This window comes from Trichechus manatus, unplaced genomic scaffold (assembly GCF_000243295.1).
Source record: "Trichechus manatus latirostris isolate Lorelei unplaced genomic scaffold, TriManLat1.0 scaffold00013, whole genome shotgun sequence".
Taxonomy (NCBI): Eukaryota; Metazoa; Chordata; class Mammalia; order Sirenia; family Trichechidae; genus Trichechus; species Trichechus manatus.
The window spans coordinates 23,047,976-23,068,880 of NW_004443949.1; the positions used below are offsets into that span (position 1 = coordinate 23,047,976).

General features: G+C 38.8%; 1 protein-coding gene across 2 annotated transcripts in view; it reads left to right on the forward strand.

The window, feature by feature from the left end:
- The window catches only part of TBC1D4 (TBC1 domain family member 4), a 228,868-nt gene that overhangs the window by 123,415 nt on the left and 84,548 nt on the right, over nucleotides 1–20,905 (forward strand). For both annotated transcript variants that reach the window (XM_004371420.2, XM_004371418.2), the window contains exons 2-4: nucleotides 14,624–15,211; nucleotides 16,521–16,610; nucleotides 19,948–20,052. In XM_004371420.2, coding sequence (XP_004371477.1) covers nucleotides 14,624–15,211; nucleotides 16,521–16,610; nucleotides 19,948–20,052 — 783 coding nt within the window. The remainder of the gene's footprint in view (nucleotides 1–14,623; nucleotides 15,212–16,520; nucleotides 16,611–19,947; nucleotides 20,053–20,905) is intronic.

The window sequence follows — 20,905 nt, forward strand, 5'->3', positions numbered from 1 at the left end:
AGAGCAAGAGCCCATTGCACATCCGGGGATTTGACCCCACCAGGACTCTTTCTCTCCATATTTTGGTCCTAATTCTTGTTTTCTCTCATTTCGTTTTGCATTACTGCAGACTGGCTTTCTCTAGCAAAAGGATGTGGTCACCTGGAGTACCAGACTAACTTCCTCTGCATCTTGAGGCAACAGATAGAAAACATATGTCTCTCACCTTCCACTTCAGAAATATTAGGGAGCGACTCAGATTGACCTGGCTTGGGCCACATGCCCACCCCTGTACCTGTTATTGAAACAGCTTTGATTACATGCCTTCTATTGTGGCCTATTTTGTGGGTGGTAGGGGAGTTAGTCTAGGGGAAGGGTGCAAGGATTAGTAGTGTTCACTAGAACCATTTGTTTTAAATTAAGACGAGTACTATATAGACGAAACGGTCTATTACAGCTGATAAGTCATTTATTAGTGATTTACAATTAGAGTAATCTTACTCTTTTCTTTCTTGAAAGCAGTCCATGTGTTAAAAAAATTGAGGGCTGCTAGTTTGCTTTGAATTTTGTTTTGACTTTGAAGTTGTGAATTTTGGCAAGATGCAGCTCAGATAGATCCCTTGTTTGGAATTTTAATGAAAATGAATTCTGGCCACGTTATCACACTATAAAAAAAACCCCAAAAACTAGTTACCAACAAGTCTCTTCCAACTCATAGCTATCAAGGTTAATTTTAATAGCCACTGTACACGTTTCCTTAATCTCTTTTAACTGTGGTCATGTTGATCTAATGCTAGCACTAAAGCATTGCTGTAATCATCAATCTTTTTAATATAGATAAGAGGAAGCATTTTGGGTATTAGAGAATTAGGTTATTACATCATGAAAAAAATATTACAGTATCACAAATTCTACTAAAAATTCTAAAGTGAGAGCTTCCTCTAAGGAACTAACACAGTGGTTAAGCGCTCAGCTGCTAACTGAAAGGTCAGCTGTTTGAATTCACCAGATGCTCCGTTGGGAGATGTGTCAGTCTGCTGCCATAAAGATTACAGCCTTGGAAACCCTATGATGCAATTCTATTCTGTCCTGTAAGGTCACTATGAGTCAGAATTGACTCAGTCGATGGCAATGGTTTTTTTTTTTTTTTTTTAAATGCTTGACATACATACATAAAATTTGATAAACATACTTTTTTTTTGGCTCTGGCATTCTGAGTTGCCAAAGTTTACTTGAATCTTAACAAATCATGAAAGACTAGTTACTTGAAAGGTGATGGTGTATGTGATTTGAGTGCTGTTGAAGAGGAGAGGAGATCTCTGTCCACAGGACATGTGCACAAAGGCTGTTTAGGGCCTGGTATGGGCTGGGCAGAGTCATGGCACTCTTTCCCAGGTGGCTTATAAGCAGTATGATGGCACTTCAGAGACTTCAGTGGTAGAGCTGTATTGCTTATGGAAGTATTATATTTATTAATCTGGTTTCAAGTCAGACATCTGTGCATACAGTATGTTCTTTCTCTAGAATTCTGAAAGGCTCAAGCTTTTCATTCTTTTCTGCAATCAAATCCAGTAAAAACCAAACCAACTGCCATTGAGTCAGCTTCAACTCATGGAAACCCCATGTGTAAGACTAGAACTGTGCTCCGTAGCGTTTTCCAATGGCTGATTTTTCAGAAGTAGATTGTTAGGCCTTTCTTCTGATGTGCCCCTGGTGGACTCAAAGCCCCTGTTTTTCGATTAGCAGCTGAGCCGAGCATGTTAACCATTTGCACCACCCTAGGCACTCCTTTGCAATAAAAAATTACAGGAAAATTGGGTTGTTTGAGTCACCTAAATTATTATACATTTTCCCTTGGCGTCAGTCAGGCCACAGTAAGAGAAGTAGGGAGAGGCTTTGATATTTAACGAACAAAGAAGAGTTTCTTTGAACAGCAGTATCAGCTATGAAAAAAGTTTTTTCTGATCAGACTTTTTTCTAGGTGAAGCTCGCTGTAATCCCTAACAGGAAGAAGTGAGGGCCAGAATGGCAAGTCTTGTTGAAAGATTTCATAGTGTTGATTTTTTCATTTCCCTAGGAGCAGCTGTATCAGGGACCTTCAGCTATGACTCATGTTGTCTCAAGGAGCTCAATTCTACTATGAGGGTTGAAGAGACGGCAGTACAGGGCTCCGATCTGAATTATTAGTATGTGGGGGAAAAACAAACAAATAAACCAGTTGCCGTTGAGTGGATTGCGACTTATGGCAGCCCTACGTGTGTAGAGATTTCACGGCTGTGACCTTTTGGGAATCATCAGGCCTGTCTCCTGAGGTGCCTGTGGGTGAGTTCCAGCAGCCAACCTTCTTGTTAATAGCCGATCACTTAACCGTTTGCACCACCCAGAGACCAGCTCTTTTCCTTCTCCCAGGGAAATTTCAAGTCCAGGTCTGGTTGCCTCCTATGGCCTAATTTTGGAGTGAGGCAAAATGTTCGTTTTCCTTTTTTAACCTTGGGAGGCGTATGGTTAGAACGTTTCTTCTTTGAAGGAGGGAGACATAAGCACTTTTAGTTGTTGCTTTTAGTAGTTAATGATAATGCTTATAAGAGACTGGTGTCTCTTAATGAAAGTTCTAAAATATAAAGTTCTTTTGCAAGGTGAGAAATCTGTTGTGGTGTTATAAATATCTGAACTAATATGGAAGGCCAAGGCAAAAATAGATTTCTGAGAAATCCATGGTGTTTTTTGTGTACTGATGATATTACAGCTTTATCTCCTGATCTCATCTGGAGCTTGTCATGTCCAGGCCTCTCTGGACTTGGCCTTCGCTCTCTTGCCTCTTTTCCCAAGGCCCATTCCATTGCATTACTCAACCTTGCTCAAAAGGTGCTCTTCTCATGAATTTAGAGCATCCAAATTGTAAAGCTGCTTACATGTCCCGTTTTAGCATTTTGTTCAGAAGACTTTATGCTTTTATGTATCACGATAAAAGACCAACACATATTTTTATTATTATGTTCATTATGTGCTATGTGAAAATACAACAGGTTAAATGTCATCAAATGCTGATTGTTTATGCCCTAATTCTTCCAGTCTACTTTTATCTTATTAGCTTATTCATTTTATTGCCAAACTTACCTAACCACTTGAAATTCCAATTAATTTACTTTGTAGTGGTACGTTTTATGAGAATAAATGAAATCAGTATTAATATTTTATAAATAGTGGCATTTTTTTTGGTGTTAAAAGAAACTTTTTGAATTCTTTTTTTTTTTTTTTGATTAGATGACATAATCCACGGGGGAAAGCTCCCTCTAGTGTTTGTTGGAGTAAATACAAGTGATATTGAACTGTACTTTAAAAAATGTGGAGTCCTGGTTGCACACTGGTTAACAGCTCAGCTGCAGACCAAAAGTAGTTCAAATCCATCAGCTGCTCCTTGGAAACCCTATGGGGGCAGTTACACTCTGTCCTATAGGGTCGCTATGAATCGGAATCGACTCGACGGCAACAGATTTGGTGTTTTGGTTTTTTTTTAAATGTGAGCATTAAGGAAATTAGGGAAAAAAAACCTGTTGCTGTGAAGTCAATTCCAACCTTTTGATTGTATCCAATTATAAAAGAAATATGGCATGGTTTTTCACAAGAGACACTAATACTTTATGATTAACTATGCTATTCTTATTTTGGTAAAGGTACAGAACAGTACCACCACTTGTCTGTCAGTTTGTCGTACTGTGGTGGCTTCCTGTTGCTGTGATCCTGGAAGCTATGCTACTGGTATTTCAAATGCCAGCAGGGTCACCCATGGTGAACAGGTTTTAGCAGAGCTTCCATACTAAGACAGACTGGGAAGAAGGACCTGACAATCTACTTCTAAAAAAAATGGCCAGTGAAAATCTTATGGATAAGATAGCAGCAGAATGTTGTCTGATACAGTGCTAGAAGATGAGCCTCTCAGGTTGGAAGGTACTCAGAATACTACTGGAGAAGAGCTGCGTCCTTGAAGTAGAGTCGACCTTGATGACTTGGATGGAGTAAAGCTTTGGGGACCTTCATTTGCTGATGTGGCATGACTCAAAACGAGAAGAGACAGCTGCAAACATCTGTTAGTAACTGGAATGTGGAAGGTACAGAAGTATGAATCTAGAAAAATTGGAAGTTGTCAGCAATGAAATGGAACACATAAAGATTGATATCCTAGGCATTAGTGAGCTGAAATGGCCTGATATTGGCCATTTTGAGTCATTCAGTCATGGTCTGCTATGCCGAGAATGACAAATTGAAGAGGAACAGCATCACATTCATTGTCAGAAAGAACATTTCAAGATCAATCCTGAAATATAACGCTGTCAGTGATAGGATAATATCTATCTGCCTACAAGGAAGACCAGTTAATACGACTATTATTCAAATGTATGCACCAACTACTAATGCCAAAGATGAAGAAATTGAAGATTTTTGTCAACTTCTGCAGTCTGAAATTGATCAAATATGCAATCAGGATGCATTGATAATTACTGGTGATTGGAATGTGAAAGTTGGAAACGAAGAAGGATCAGTAGTTGGAAAATATGGCCTTGGTGATAGAAATGATGCTGGAGATCGCATGATAGAATTTTTTTTTTTTTATTGTACTTCAGGTGAAGGCTTACAGAACAAATAGTTTCTCATGAAACGGTATTACACATATTGTTTTATGACATTGGTTAACAACCACACAACATGTCAACCCTCTAACTTCTCAACCCTTTTTTTTTGGTGAAAATACACATAGCCAAAGAGATACCATTTCAAAAATTTCCACATGCACAGTTCAGTGACATTGACTATGCTCTTCCAGTTGTGCTGTTATTCTCACTTAAGATGAAAGCTTACAGAACAAAATAGTTTCTCATTTAACAGTTACTACAAATGTTGCCCTATGACAATGGTTAACAACCTCAAAACACATCAACACTATCCTTACTCAACCTTGGGTTCCCTATCACTAGCTTCCTTGTCCCCTCCTGCCTTCTGGCCCTTGTCCCTGGACTGCTGTGCCTCATTAGTCCCATTTGGTTTTATGGGGCTGTCCACTCCCAGGCTGAATGGTGAACCTCGGAGATGACTTCACCACTGAGCTAAAAGGGTGTCTGGGGGCCATACTCTGGGGCTTTCTCCAGCCTCCTTTAGGCCAGTAAATCTGGTCTTTTTATTGTGAGTTAGAATTATGTTCTCCATCCTTCTCCAGCTCTGTCCAGAACCCTCTGTTGTGATCCTGGTCAGAGCAGTCAGTGGTGGTAGCCGGGCACCATCTAGCTGTACTGGACTCAGTCTGGTGGAGGCCTTGGTAGCTGTGGACAATTAGTCCTTCGGACTAATCTTTTCCTTGTATCCTGTTCTCTGCATTCTCCCTTGCTCCTGAAGGGATGAGACCAGTGGAGTATCTTAGATGGCTGCTCACAGGCTTTTAAGACCCCAGACACTACTCACCAAGGTAGAATGTAGAGCACTGTCTTTATAAGCTGTGTCATGCCAATTGAGCTAGATGTTCCCCGAGACCACACATGATAGAATTTTGCAAGACCAATGACTTATCTATTGGAAATACGTTTTTTCAACAGCATAAAGAGTGATTATACACGTGGACCACACCAAATGGAAAACACAGGAATCAAATTGACTACATCTATGGAAAAATGAGATATTCGATATTATCTGTCTGACTGAGGCCAGGGGCTGATTTTGGAACAGACCATCATTACTTAAATGCAAGTTTAAATTGAAGCTGAAAAAAATTAAAACAAGTCCACAAGAGCTGAAGTACAATCTTGAGTATATCCCACCTGAATTTAGAGAACAGATTTGACACTTTGAACACTAATGCCTGAAGACCAGATGAGTTGTGGGATGACATCAAAGATACCATACATGAAGAAAGCCAAAGGTCACTAAAAAGACAAGAAAGAAAGAAAAGACCAAAATGGACATCAGAAGAGACTCTGAAACTTGCTGTTGAACATAGAGTAGCTAAAGAGAAGGGAAGAAATTTTGAAGTACAAGAGCTGAACAGAAGATTTCAAAGGGCGGCTCGAGAAGACAAAGTAAAGTATTATAATGCAATGAGCAAAGACTTGAAGTTAGAAAACCAAAAGGGAAGAACACGATTGGCATTTCTCAAGCTGAAAGAACGGAAGAAAAAATTCAAGCCTTGAGCTGCAATATGGAAGGATTCTATGGGCAAAGTATTGAATGATGCAGGAAGCATCAAAAGAAGATGGAAGGAATACACAGAATCACTGTACCAAAAAGAATTGGTTGACATTCAAGCATTTCAGGAGGTAGTATATGATCAAGAACAGATGGTACTGAAAGAAAATCTCCAAGGTGCACTGAAGGCATTGGCAGAAACCAGGGCTCCAGGAATTGAGAATACTGAGATGTTTCAGTAAATGGATGCAGCGCTGGAGGTGCTTACTCATCTATGCCAAGAAATTTGGAAGACATCTATGCCAAGAGATTCTTTTCTCTTAATCAAATTGCACAGTTCCCAGGGTTTTTCCCGTGAGTTACCCTTGTATATTTTATATCTGATCACTTTTGCAAATTTTCAGTGGTCATAAGGTAAGAAGACACAAGTTGTATCTCCACGGAAAAAAGTCAACAATATGAGTTGTGAGATGTTACGAGAGATGAACGCTTAGTAGAAGGGTTTAAGGAATTTATCTTTCTGGTGCTTGAGCTAATCCTGAGACCATCCAGAAAGCAGCGATTACCAAAAAGCTGAGCCATAACTGACAAAAGCGACTGATGGTATCTAAGAACTGAAAATGTCTAAAGCCTGGTCTAGAGAGGAAACTGCCTTGGCTCATAGCCCAAGGCGCAAAGACAAAGCTATTTGTAGACTCTGGTGTAAGTCACGTAGATACTTTGCTTTCTTTGGCCCCAAATAGTATGGTCTCAGGTAGACTAATTTTTTTTCTTTCTTTGTGATTTTAAATTAAGAGGTAAGCAGTCCTCCCCAGTGTGTGAAACAAGATAGTGGGACCAGTGGTTCCTTAAGGGCCCTTTAGTTTTAGCATTCTGTGATTTTTAAAATAACTGTATGACTAGTTTATTTTCAATCTAGACCAGTGAAAACTAGACCTCAGGTAACTGTAGAAAATTTACTTAAAAATGACGCTTTTGGTTTTAACCAATTGTAAAAAAAAAATCTATAAAGTACTTTAGCATAAAAGTTAGAGTGGTTTAAAAGTAAGTTTTATTTCTTGTTGAGATTGTCAGATAGCCTCACCTTAGAAACAGCAACACAGATGGGGTATGCTTCCAGGGCATCTGGGGTCTGAGGAACAATTAGTTTTCCATAACGTAACTAGACTATTTCATGGTATGTGTATACCTTCTGACCATTTTCTGTTAGTTGAAGATGACATTTTTAAAAGCCAAATAGAAATCATAAGATTGAATGACCAAATTAGCCATTCCTCAAAATGCTGAACTTTCCTTTAAGCCATTGTACTTTTAACATCTTCCCCTGGCTGCCTGCCTAGTCTGTAAACTAATCTTAGGAGTTTCCTCTGCAAAACAGAATTAGAAAGGAAATCTGCTCCTCCCTTAAAGGCATGTATCCCTTCCAAAGCAGATATATAAATATTTTCATACTGTATGTCTCTATTTGAGTGACACTAGTTTAAACTGTTAGTCCTTCTCATTAAGCAGTAAATGAACAATTTCTTTTATAAGAATCAACACAAAGCTGGTTCCGATGAAGCAAAGGTTAAAGATGTCTCAAATATGCAACTTTTCCAAACTGCTGCACCATTCCATCATCTCTGACAACTACTCCCCCTCCCCTCAGTACTCTCCTTCCCGTCTTTGGGTTTGGTAATTCGATACAACGTCTCACAGAACTCACGAACTGTACTTACAGTTAAGTGGTTCATTAGGGAAGTAACAGGGTATACTTGGGATCAGGATCAACTTGGAAGTCACAGGAACAACAATTTAGGACACAATTCCTTGATCAGGACAGCTTCTTCTCGCCCTCTCTCTTTCCCCATGTCTCCCTTTAAGCCTAGTGGGATGGCAAAACTAACCAATCCCCTCGTTAGTGTTCCATTTGCATAGTCCACCCCCACAAGGGTGCCATGCACCTTATTTACATGTTGGCAAGCTATCTGATCCCCTTGGTGGGCCACAAACACCTTATTTGCATAGTCCCACCCAGTCATTTTGCAGGAGTTACAAAACCATGGTGAGAAAGGCCATATAAAAGCGATCCATTGCACCGCAGGCAGTTTTTCCAGTTTACTTGAAATGTCCCATAATGTTTTTCCTCAGCTTTTCCTTTTTACATTTTATCTAAATCTTGCTGTGCCTGCTATAATTATTATAAAGAGATTAATAATGAATCAAGTAGTTAGAACTCCGAACAGTTGTGGCCAAGAATTGACTCAGTTAATTTTTTTGCTTTAAATGTATTTTAAGAAGTTTATTCTCACATTCATATTTGCCCCCATGTTTTTAAAGTTGGTTAAAACTCATCAGCTTATTAGTGATTTCTAGGAGAAAACAAAGACATTATGCTCTAGATTTGTCATCTTTTATCTTTTTAATTAGTAATTGGACACTTGTGATTATTTAAGCAGCATAAAAAAGACAATTGTTTTCAGAATTTAAATGTTTCTTTTTAAGAAAGCCAAAGCTTTTGCTCATTAGTCCTGAACAATCCACGTATTTCCTGATTGCAGAGTCAGGAAATACTTTACTTCTGAAGCCATAATGTTACTTGTGGGAAGTTTTATAATTGACTGCATTGTGATAATGTGGACTTTAACAAGTACAATGAAACTACCGCTGGCTTATTTAGAAAGAGGACTTTTAAAGTGCAACAAAGGGCTAATACTGAGGACTGTATCCATTTAGCGTATTCAGTGCTCCTAGAGAAAACTTTTCAACTGGCTTCCTGACCAAAGGTATCTTTTCTTAGTGTTTTTTACTATCCAGATTTTTTCTTTGGTGTTTGCTTAGGCCTTCAAATGTCAGTGTCTGGTAGTTGTCAAACTTCTTCTCTTTCCCAAGTCAAACGAAATTGATTTAAAAAAAGATACCATTGGGTTTCTTGGAGTGTGATAACTAATTATGATACCTGATTAATGAGAAACAGCAGCATGGCATTAAGAAATCTAGTGGAAATTTTTTTTCCTCTAGAGTGAGAAATTGTTTTAATGTCTGAATCCTGATACTAGAATCTAAATTATTCCAGTGAGATCACTGAGGGTATAGCAACAAAATACCAGCTAAAGATGGCACTGTGCTTTTTCTGAGTATCATGAGACATTTGAAAAAAACCTGTTCTTTTTATTGTTAGTTGAACTGATTATTGTGTGTTAATGGAAATGAATAATTTCGATGACTTCCAATAGCTCTGGTTTAATAATATAGATAGCTTTTCATCTCTTCCGAACATACATTATCTTGCTCCTGTATTAACATCGATACAAAAGTAAACACACAGAAATTTGGATCTAGATGAGACTTTACGACTGTCTATCTAGATCCTCCTTCACTTTGCTGGTGAAGAAACCCTAACCTGCAGAAGTGAAACAACTCTTTCCAATGGTACCGAATAAATTATTGGCAAAGCTGGAATAAAATATAAACCTATCAATCCTTAGTTTGGTGGAACGTTTTTCATTATTGTTTGTGTTAAAAAATAAAAAATTGTTTGGAATTGGCTGTAAATTGTCCTCAGGCGCTGTGAGTTGTAGGCAGATTCTGAGCCATGGAGTTATTCAAAGCTAGAGTACGCAGGGAAACCCTGGTCGTGTAGTTGTTAAAAGCTGTGGCTGCTAACCAAAAAGGTCAGCGGTTCGAATCTACCAGGCGTTCCTTGGAAACCATATCGGGGCAGTTCTACTATGTCTCATGGGGTTGCAATGAGTCAGAATCGACTCAACGGCAATGGGTTTGGTTTTGGTTTTTTGGTAGAGTATGCAGAACTAGAATACTTAACTATACGAATACTAAGCTAGAGTATGTAACTTGAGGTGTTCCATAGCATTTGGAGACATTCCTGAAATAACAACCACTTCCTAGTTGGGGTGAGTGGTGAGTGGAGTGAGAAGCCATAGCTCTCCGTTTTTAGGGATGCCACGTCTCTTGAATGATCAACAGGAATTTACTAAACCTTTCTCAGTCTCGGAGAACTTTCATCAGAGTTCTAGGTAGTTGTTCACTGCTATTAATATGCCCCTGAAGTCCCTGGGTGGTGCAAAATGTTAACGTGCTCAGCTGCTAACTGAATGGTTGGAGGTTCCAGTCTACCCAGAGACGCCTCAGAAGAAAGGCCTAGCAGTCTACTTCCAAAAAATAAGCCCCTGAAAACCCTGTGGTACACAGATCTACTCAGGCACATGTGGGGTCGCCATGAGTCTGAATTGCCTTGATGGCAATTCGTACTTGTATTTGCTGATAGCACTCACTTAGTTACTTGTGAGAACAGACACTTTCCCAGGGGTCACAGGGAAGAGCTCTAGTAAGACATATAATCACCTCAACTCAGTGTTTCACTTAAGCGCTCAGTATAATGGTAGAGGAAAAAAGAGGTGTTGAGAGGATGCAATACATGCAAGGAAGATTTAAATTCATTCAAAAACATTTGTAGATCTATGAACACATATATGTCAGTTAACACTGTGCAGTAGGAGAATGCTATTACTCCAGACTATTGTGTGTATGAGCAAGTCCTGGTTAGACATTTTATTCCTTTTATGTTGCTTCTGATTGATCCCTTAAATAAAGCCAGAATAAAAATTCTTTATGGTTCCCTGATAACTCATTTCCCCACTATGGATATTTTACAATCCTTGCTTTATCAGTGTGTGCCTTCTGCGGTAGGCTCTAAGTCTGTAGGTGGGGGCTGTATAATGCTAAATTTTATACTGTGTCTTCCACATAATGATAAGCAAAAACAGAGCTTAATGTTGTTAGATCAATTTTGCAGTTATGAGTCTCTGCAGCCCAGGTCACTGAAAGTTGGGTTAGCCATAACCAGAGAGAAGGTATTAAAGGCAATGAGAATCTTTGTCTGTTTTATGGTGTAAAGTTAACACTTCGAATTACTGGACGATTAAATTACCTACACAGTATTGAGAGTTTGTGTACCCTCAAAAGATATGTTCAAGTCCTAACACCCCAGTATCTGTGAGTATGACCTTACTTGGAAATAGGATCTTTGCAGATGTAATCAAGTTAAGATGCGGTCATACTGGTTGGTGTCCATATAAGAAGAGAGAAGTATGGACACAGAGACAGACTCAGAGCGAAGATAGCCATGTGAAGACAGAGGCAGAGATTGAAATTATGCTGCCTCAAGCCATGGAACATTAAGGATTGCTGGCAGCCACTAGAAGCTAGAAGAGGCAAGAAAGCATTCTTCCCTAGAGCCTTTAGAGGAAGCATGGCCTGGCCAACACCTTGATTTCAGACTCTAGCCCCCAAAACTGTGGGTTCAGAATTCAAGATGATAAGCTTTGCTTATAACAAATATTGGGTCATTCACTGAATGAGTTTTACATGTTGAAACTTTACCTGTGGTCACAGTATAGTGTCCTGTGGAACTGTAAAAATTCTGTGACCAATCAAATCTTCACTTACGAGCTGTCAATATAATGGTAGAAAAAAGGACAAACATGTAATACAGAAGACTGATACACTTAAGGTTGAATTGATTGTATTTCCAGTCCCAATTGTAGAATAACTCTAACGTAGCACCAAACCAAAAAACCAAACCTGGTGCCTTTGAGTTGATTCTGACTCATAGTGACCCTATAGGACAGAGTAGAACTGTCCCATAGGGTTTCCTAGGCTGTAATTTTTATGGAAGCAGATTGCCAGGTCTTTCTCCTGCTGAGCAGCTGGTGAGTTCGAACAACTGACCTTTCAGTGAGTAGCCGAGTGCTTAATCACTGTGCCACCAGGGCTCCTTAACATGGCACCAAAAGCACTTAAATATTTGTAAGAAGATAAAAATTCTATGGGTAAAAATAAATCGTACAGGTAATATTTCTCTTTCTTCGCTCTAGAGAGACAAATCTGGAAATTTAGGGGCACTTGGGTTACAAAATCAGATGAGAAGTATTTGATAAAATACAGTTAGTGAGGAAGAAGGGATCATTTTATCTAAGGGCTTTGCCCAGCCCACGGGAACCATTTATCTTGTTGCAGGTTGAGTGTCAGCCAGCTCACTTTCCATAGCTTTGACCTTTGTTAGGTAGGGTAAGCCACATACTACGGCAAAGAGAAAATAATAGCTGAGGTTGCTGGTCATGAGTTAGTACGAAACGCCTGACTTTTCCCCTGAGACGTGTTTTTGGACTTTAGTCTCTCAGAGGAAATCCTTTGACTCAAAACCTGAAATTCTTATGAATTCTTTGGTAATGTATGTCAAGTAATTATGTGAAGTAGAAGAAATTTTGTTTTCAGAATTAGTGCTGTGCTAAGAGATTTGAAGGTACACCATTTATATGTGAATACAAAGCATTCCCTGAATATAAGATGATCTTCTCTTTTTCCCAAAGATAAAAATCACCAGAACAGATTTTTTGGCCAACCCGTATCTTGAGAATCTACTATGTACCAGGAATTACTCTAAGCCCTGGCGATGTAACAGTGGAAAAAAAAAAAAAAAGATAAAAAATCACCGCCCTCTTAGAGCTTACGTTCTAGCTTACATAATAAATAAATTACACAGAATGTCAAAGGTGGTAAGTGCTATGGTGAACTGTAAAGCAGGGAGAAATCCAGGGGAATGCTGTGTGTGTTTGTTTATGTGCGTATGTGTGTGTGTGATGGGCGGTGGGAGGAGGAGGGTTCTGCTGGTGGGTTTGGAACCACCAGCCTTTTTGGTTCTCAGCCAAGCGCTTAACCACTGTGCCACCAGGGCTGCTTTTGTGCCACCTAAACAAAAAACCCATTGCCATTGAGTTGATTCCGACTCATAGTGACCCTACGGGACAGAGTAGAGCTGCCCCATAGGGTTTCCTGGGGACCTTAAAGTGACATTAGAGCAAGGGTTTAAATGAGGTGAAAGAGTGAGCCACGCAGGCATCTAGGAAAAGCCATGCTAGCAAGGAGGTCAGTGTGACTGGAGCAGAGCCGGTGAGAGGGAGCTAAGAAGGAGATAAGGTCAGAGGAAATTAGGTGAAGATGAAAATCCAGGCATCTAAAGGCTATAGTGGAGAATGTGTAACCATAAAACCAAAAACATCCAAACCTGTTGCTGTTGTCGATTCTGACACATAGCGATACTAAACAACAAGGTAGAACTGCCTCACAGGGTTTCCAAGGAGCTTCTGGTGTATTCAGACTGCCAACCTTTTGATTAACAGCCAAGCTCTTAACCACTGTGCCACCAGGGCTCCTTTGTAGCCACAGTGCAAATTTAATCTGTATGTAACGTGCAGAAGGTGAAGGCCTTGTAGGATGTTGTAAGGATCTTTCCTTTTGCTCTTAATAAAATGGAGATCTATTGGAGGGTTTGCAGTTGAGTAATATGACTTAAAGGAGCCCTGGTAGCGCAATGGTTAATCAAAAGGTTGACGGTTCAAACCCACCTGGTGGCTCCAAGGCAGAAAGACCTGGCAATCTGCTCCCATAAGAATTACAGCCAAGAAAACTCTATGGGGCAGTTCTACTCTGTGACATGGCATTGCTATGAGTTGGGATAGACTCGACGGTACCCAGCAACAACATGACTTAAGTTTGAAAGGATCATTCTAGCTTTCAACGGTAGATTGAAGGGGAAAGGAAAAACAATTATGAGGCTATCGTAATCAAAGTGAGAGGCGATGAGTACGTTTCATTAATGTATTTTATCTTTTCACCCGTTGATGGGCATTTGTGTTGTTTCCATTTTTTTTCATAGGACAGGCTATTGTGATAAAAGTTGCTATGAACTTTTGCGTATAAGTCTTCGTGTGGACATTTGTTTTCAGATCTTTTGTTATAACTTACGAGTGAAATGTCTGGGTCATGACACAGATTTATGTTTAACTTTCTAAGAAGCTATTAGTTTTCTAAAGCAGTTGTGCCATTTTACATTCCCATCTACAGTGAATAAGAGTGTTCTGGTTGCTCCACAACCCTGGGCGAATGAAAACCACAAAGCTTGGTCTTTTTGATGTTAGCCATTCTCCTTGGTGTATAGTGGTATCTCATTGTGGTTTTCCTTTGCATTTCCCTGACTGCTAATGCTGCTGAGGGGTGTCTGAATTTTATTCTCTTTATTCAGAAGGTATATTTTATCATTATATTTGAACTTTAAATCCTTTCAGCTGAAGTTCATAATAGCTTTTAAAAATACTAAAAAGACATATTGTGGTTTATTAAAGAGTGATATCAATCTAATGGTTTTTGTTCTTGGGAAACTAATAAATTTAAAATAGGAAGGCGTAATACTGCTATCATTGAACATCAGCTCTTCCTTCTAAGCACTTATGTCAGAGAGTGTATTTTAAGTTTTATGTTTTATCTTGGGCAGGGACTGGCTGTAACTTTCTGTATTCTTTTTTTATATTTTATTTATATTATCATATTCTATGTGATAATATCAGGACAGATGAGCATAAATTATTTCTGTATATTTAGCTAAAATAGAAATTTTTTTATCCCCTGCCCACAGGTTCCTGATGTTATCAGCAGCATAAGGCAGTTGTCTAAAGCTGCCATGAAAGAGGATGCCAAGCCCAGCAGAGATAATGAAGATGCCTTTTACAACTCTCAGAAGTTTGAAGTCTTGTACTGTGGAAAGGTGACAGTCACCCACAAGAAGGTCCCGTCAAGCCTCATTGACGACTGCATTGAAAAGTTCAGCCTGCACGAACAGCAGCGCCTCAAGATCCAGGGTGAGCAGCGGAGCACGGATCCCAGCGACGACTTGGTGGTCTTGGAGGCCGAGGTGCCTAGCTCACCCAGAGACAGCCTGTTGGAGGAAATAGATGGCATCCCCAATACCCACTCTGGCTTACCCACCGTGGCCAGCCAGCCTGCTCTGTTCAGCTCTCGAGTCTGCTTCCCTGAGCGGATCTTGGAAGATTCTGGCTTTGATGAGCAGCAGGAGTTCCGGTCTCGATGCAGCAGTGTCACTGGAGTCATGCAAAGGAAAGTTCACGAGAATAGCCAGAAAGCACAGCCACGAAGGAGGCATGCCAGTGCTCCCAGTCACGTTCAGCCCTCGGATTCAGACAAGAACAGAACAATGCTCTTTCAGGTAGGTACTTGGCCCAGCAGGGTGCTTTTGGGGAATTTCATCTTGAATTGTTAGACAGAAGCAGCTGGTGGCCACCTCCTTCCAGTTCCTCGTTTTGCTTACCTCCAGTGACCATCTATAGATACCTAAATAATCTCACTTTTATTTCTTTCATCCTCAAAAGCAGGTAAGGCAGATAGAGAAACAGAGCAAAGGGAAGTGGAGAAGGGGTTGAGGCAGACATGGAGTGGATTGTAAGAACTAGTGGATCAGGGCAGGGAGAAGCAGTTAAAGGAGCATCATAAAAACATGGGGAAAAGAACAAGAGTAGAAGATTACTCTTGGTATCTATCATCTGCATTTTGCCTTATGTTTTGCCTAATTTTGCCTAATTTACCCTGTCAAACAAAAGGAAAGGTGAAAGAAACACTGTTGGCCTGATAGTTTACTAGATTAGTTAATAAAATAATTTGGTGCAAGCTATATTATAGGTGTAAAAGAGCATTCTTAATTCTAAAAAAGTAATTTTTGAATACTACACAAGATATAGAAAATGTCAAGTTTCACTGAAAAGAATTTAATTTGTAACATTGACCTGTGGAGTTTCTTTAATTAATCCTCAGCTGGTAAGACGTGCGTTCTCTTGAACAAATGAGTGGCTGTCCTTTTATCCTCTTTTAAAGAACCCCTGAGAAGGAAATTCCACAGCTTACCTTGATAAACAGTTCCAGTGTGTAATATTTGCTTTATTGGAATTTATCAGATGAACTTCTTTTTTTTAACTTCTAGGCATGTAATTAAAGGATCTGTATTCTTTTCTTTGGACATACGTAAATTGATTTTCCCTCTTATTTAGGGTATCAGATTTATCTTTTTTCTTAGCTAGTCACAGTCCTTTGCTGTTAATTTTTCTGAATGATTGTTTATTTTTAAAACTTTTAATTTATCAGCCCAGTTCCATATATGACCATTTCAGAGAAAATATGACTATAAAGTATAAATAAGTAATTGGTACTTTTTAGAAATCATGAAGTGAAAAAAGGTTTCATATTTTTTTGAAAGACAATCTTCTAATCAGAAGAAAATTCGTTTCTTGTATCTTGTAAATTAAGACTAACTTAATTTTCATAATTTTTAAGCATAAGGGAAGAAATATTTTGAAGCAGCTCATGTTTAAAGTTGAAATATTGGTTGGACTGGATGTTGGAGCATCTGTGAATAGATATTGATATATCTGGGGTATATCTATTTGAATCTCTGTTATTGAAGTGTGAAACAACATGCTAGGCTCTTGTCAATTTAAATTAATTGAAATGTCTTTATTTTCAAGGTTGGACGATTTGAGATTAACCTTATCAGTCCAGACACTAAATCGGTTGTGCTTGAAAAGAATTTTAAAGATGTCTCCTCTTGTTCTCAGGTATGTATTGAAGTATATGATAGCGTATTAACAAACCAACTAAATCTTATTTCTAAATTAACCACAAAATAACTGTGCTAAAACTCCTGGGAATTGTAGTTCTCTTTTGTTTTAAAGAGGAGAATCTATTTTAAACTAAGAGGACTCCTGTGTTTTTGCTAGTAACACAAATCACATCCAGGTCCCACAGTGTCTACCATAATTGTTTGCCTTCATTGTCATCAACTCTTTCTCTTTGTAGCGTCACTTCATCAGATTTGGGCTACTGATGGAATTTTTGTGGTGGTGAGTTCTTTTGAAAATTCCCTCACACTTAGTGTTCCTCAGAATCTTGGGCATTGGAACTTGTGAGTGTAATCAAGTGAGGTTTGCTCATTATACCACAATAGATAGTAAAAGGAGAACTAGTGTTTTCAATTTATACTAATGTAAATGTTAAAATTTTTACTTCTTAGTATATTTCTGTTCATTTATTTTTTAATTCATGACAGTGTAGTTGAATGTTTATGTAGAATGGATATGGATAAATGTGTACAAGATTATAATACTAGGCATAAACTAGTGTCCTAAGAAACAGTAATTATTTAGAAAATCTATGCAAAAGTTGTTGTTAGGTACCATCAAGTAGATTCTGACTCATAGCGACCCTATGTACAACAGAACGAAACACTGCCCAGTCCTGTGCCATCCTTACAGTCGTTGCTATGTTTGAGCCCACTGTTGCAGCCACGGTGTCAATCCATCTCATGGAGGGTCTTCACCTTTTTCACTGACCCTCTACCTTACCAAGCATGACGTCCTTCTCCAGGGACTGGTCCCTCCTGATAACAGGTCCAAAGTATGTGAGACATAGTCTCGCCATCCTTGCTTCTAAGGAGCATTCTGGTTGTACTTCTTCCAAGACAGATTTGTTCGTTCTTTTGGCACTCCATGGTATATTCAATATTCTTCTCCAACACCACAGTTCAAAGGCGTCAATTCTTCCTTGGTCTTCCTTATTTATTGTCGCATGCATATGAAGCAATTGAAAATATTATGGCTTGGGTCAGGCACACCTTAGTTCTCAAACTGACATCTTTGCTTTTCAATACTCTAAAGAAGTCTTTTGCAGCAGATTTACGCAATGCAATATGTCATTTGACTTTTTGACTGCTGCTTCCCTGGGCCTTGATTTTGGATCCAAGTAAAATGAAATTCTTTATGTCAGTATTTTCTCTGTTTATCATGATATTGCTTATTTGTCCAGTTGTGAGGATTTTTGTTTTCTTGATGTTGAGGTTAGTTAGAGCTCCATAAATAGATTCTAAATATAGGAAGACTTTTTAGAGAAGTCAGAATAGAGGGAGTAGTTAAATCTAAATGTGGGAAGGTTAGAAAAAAATGCAAAGATACTTTTGGGGAGGTCCCTGGAATTGAGAAGAATTGACTTCTTTCTGAGCAGTGATTTAGAAACACCTTCAAGGAAATGGACCTTGTCAACATCTCTTTTGTATTTTACTGTTGAAAAATCATGATTGCCTGTTATTTTTATTTTTATGAATTTTGGAGTTAGCATTGCCATATTCGGACATCCTTCCATTTGAAAATAACGGGAGAGATTTTGTACATCTTCTTAATTGTTTTCCTCAGCCTTAGCTAGTGCAATTTCACTCATAATGTTTATTTTAATATTTTTTAATATCATATGGAGACGTAAAATTACATTGTATGGATACAAGTTTTCTACTCTAATAATTGTAGGGAGTGGCAGAATCGGAAGGTAGGAAGAGTCTGTTGCAGTTTTCTAAAGGATAGGAAACCTCTCCCTATTTAAAGGACCGAGAGATTTGTTAGAAAGATTATTCACTTTAGTGAAACAAATATTGGTTAAGCATTCTTGTAATTACCTATTTACTATTGATCCCTGCAAGACTGTGAGCTCTGTGGGGGCAGAGATGGTATGGTGGTGTATTCTGTGAGGCATCAGAATCAGATGGATTAAGACAGAGCTTAACATATAGGTAGGTGTTCAGTATACGCTGAATTAATGAGCAATTTCTACATGTCGGGCTCTGTGCTAAGTACTGGGCAGAGAGCAGTATACAAACCAGGTATAATTCCTGCCTCCCAGAGCACCAAGAATCCATACTCCTCAAGCCTCTCAGTAAGAAAATTAGCAATACTCATCGAACATGCAAAAAAAGGGAGAGAGAAAGCAAAAAAAAAAAAAAAAGAACCCCAATAAACCACGTGAAATGGGCAGTTCAAACATGATTTTTGCTTTTGTAGTTTTTATTTTTTTGTAGGTGAGATTTGTATTCTGATATTTTGGTTCAGAAAAAGAATTAAAAGCATGAGGAATATTTGCAGAAGGCCTTTGATCAGGATAATTGTCAGATTTATCATCTGTTCTTCGCTGAATGTCTGCTTTTATTCCTTTCCACTCTCTTCTTTATTCCACTGTCTTTAGGACCGAACTGAGAAGATGAGGCCGCATCCAGAAACAGGCGTGCTTTTAAACATAAGCACACCTTACAGACTAAAGCGTACCTCTGCACGCACATATGTACACCTACAAACGTTTCTTTCTTTAAAATCTGTAGGACTGTTCTTCTGGCAAGAATGGGGACTATAAAAGTAGTTTTCTTTACTAAAAACATCACCACTGTCTGAAGAATCGCTTAGCTAATGAGCTCCTATGAATTTTTCCCTTTTAGTACTAAGCTAGTGAAAACCATTCTTTAGTCACTAATGAGCTGTACCAGATGGAGAGCGACTGAAGGTGTACCCTATACTAATCCTGCCTCATTAACATAACAGACAAACTGTTCCCAGATGGGATTATAACCACAGGTTTAGAGGTTAGGATTTACAGCACATATTTTGGGGGCGCGAAATTCGGTGCATAACAGCATACCTTTAGGGAGTTGCAGGCTATTTAATTAGAGCATTGTCAGTGTTAGTTTCTCTCCGATTGTTATCCTCACATAGACAAGAACAGGGCTTATGATGAATCATAGGCTGCCTGTTCTGAGAAGACCAATAAATTGAGAGCTCATTATTTCCAAAGACTGGAAGAGGTTTTATTACAAGATATAGCAGATCATGCCATCCATATTTTCCTCCTGTGGCCCTGAGTCACAGAGTGTTTGTCAGAAACAAAACAATCTGAATTGATCTCATTCTCTATTTTATGTATTAAGAGGCCACCATGTAACTTTGCTATGATATTATGTCCTCTGTCACAGTGCTGTGCAGGAAAAATTTGTGGGACTGTGAAAGCATAAAACTGATGCTGATTTCATATTGACTAAAGGGACATATTCTTAGAAATATTGCAATTCTTTCCCTACTCTAGGGTATAAAGCATGTGGATCACTTTGGATTTATCTGCCGGGAGTCTCCAGAGCCTGGGCTGAGCCAGTATGTTTGTTATGTGTTCCAGTGTGCAAGTGAATCCCTGGTAAGCAGTGTTATTGTTGTGCATGTCCTCTTGCCGATGAATCAGTCTACGAGAAGACTCAACTCTTAGGGGCCCAGTCCTGGTAAAACGGTTATCAGTCGGGGAGAAGAAGGCCGCTGAAATATTTTTTTTCCCTTCAAAGCAGCACAACAATGGAAAAACAAAAATAAATGGAAACTATACTTTTTAAGTCTAGATAGTTTATTGTGCTTAAAAAATCCAATCATGTTACCGTAAGTATTTTACAAAGGTAGGAAAAACCTAATAATAAGAAAAAAAGCTGTTACTTTTTTCATTACTTGTGTAAGAAGATAAGGAAGGCCATTGACTTTTTTTTCTTTAATTCCTATAATACCTCAGAGATAACGCTCACATCAGCAGAGTAGAAAACTATTTTTGTGTTTTTCCTTGATTCTCCCTAGTTGTCAGAATTTTAATATTTTTTATGACCTTATTATAAGCCTCCTTTTCTTGCTTTGAAATTTAAAAGTCAATTCTTTTCTGCAGTACCACCCTCCACTCACTTTAATGGAGTTGGAGTTGAGAGGAAATTATGTAAGACAGGCTTGGAAATATATCTGGGTGACTAAAAATAGGTTGATTTTTCTTTTCACTTTGGTGTTTACTTATTTTTTCCACTTGTCTATCTCTGCTAACCATTTTAACAAAAACCTTTAGATGTTTACATCACCATTCTTTGAAGAGATTTACCGAAAAATATTTCCTTAGACACGTAATCCTCCCACAGTCCTTTCGCCCAGAGAAATACAACTTAACCAGTTGCTATCAACTTGACCTCTAACTCATGGTCACCCCATGTGTGTCAGAGTAGAACTGTGCTCCTTAGGGCTTT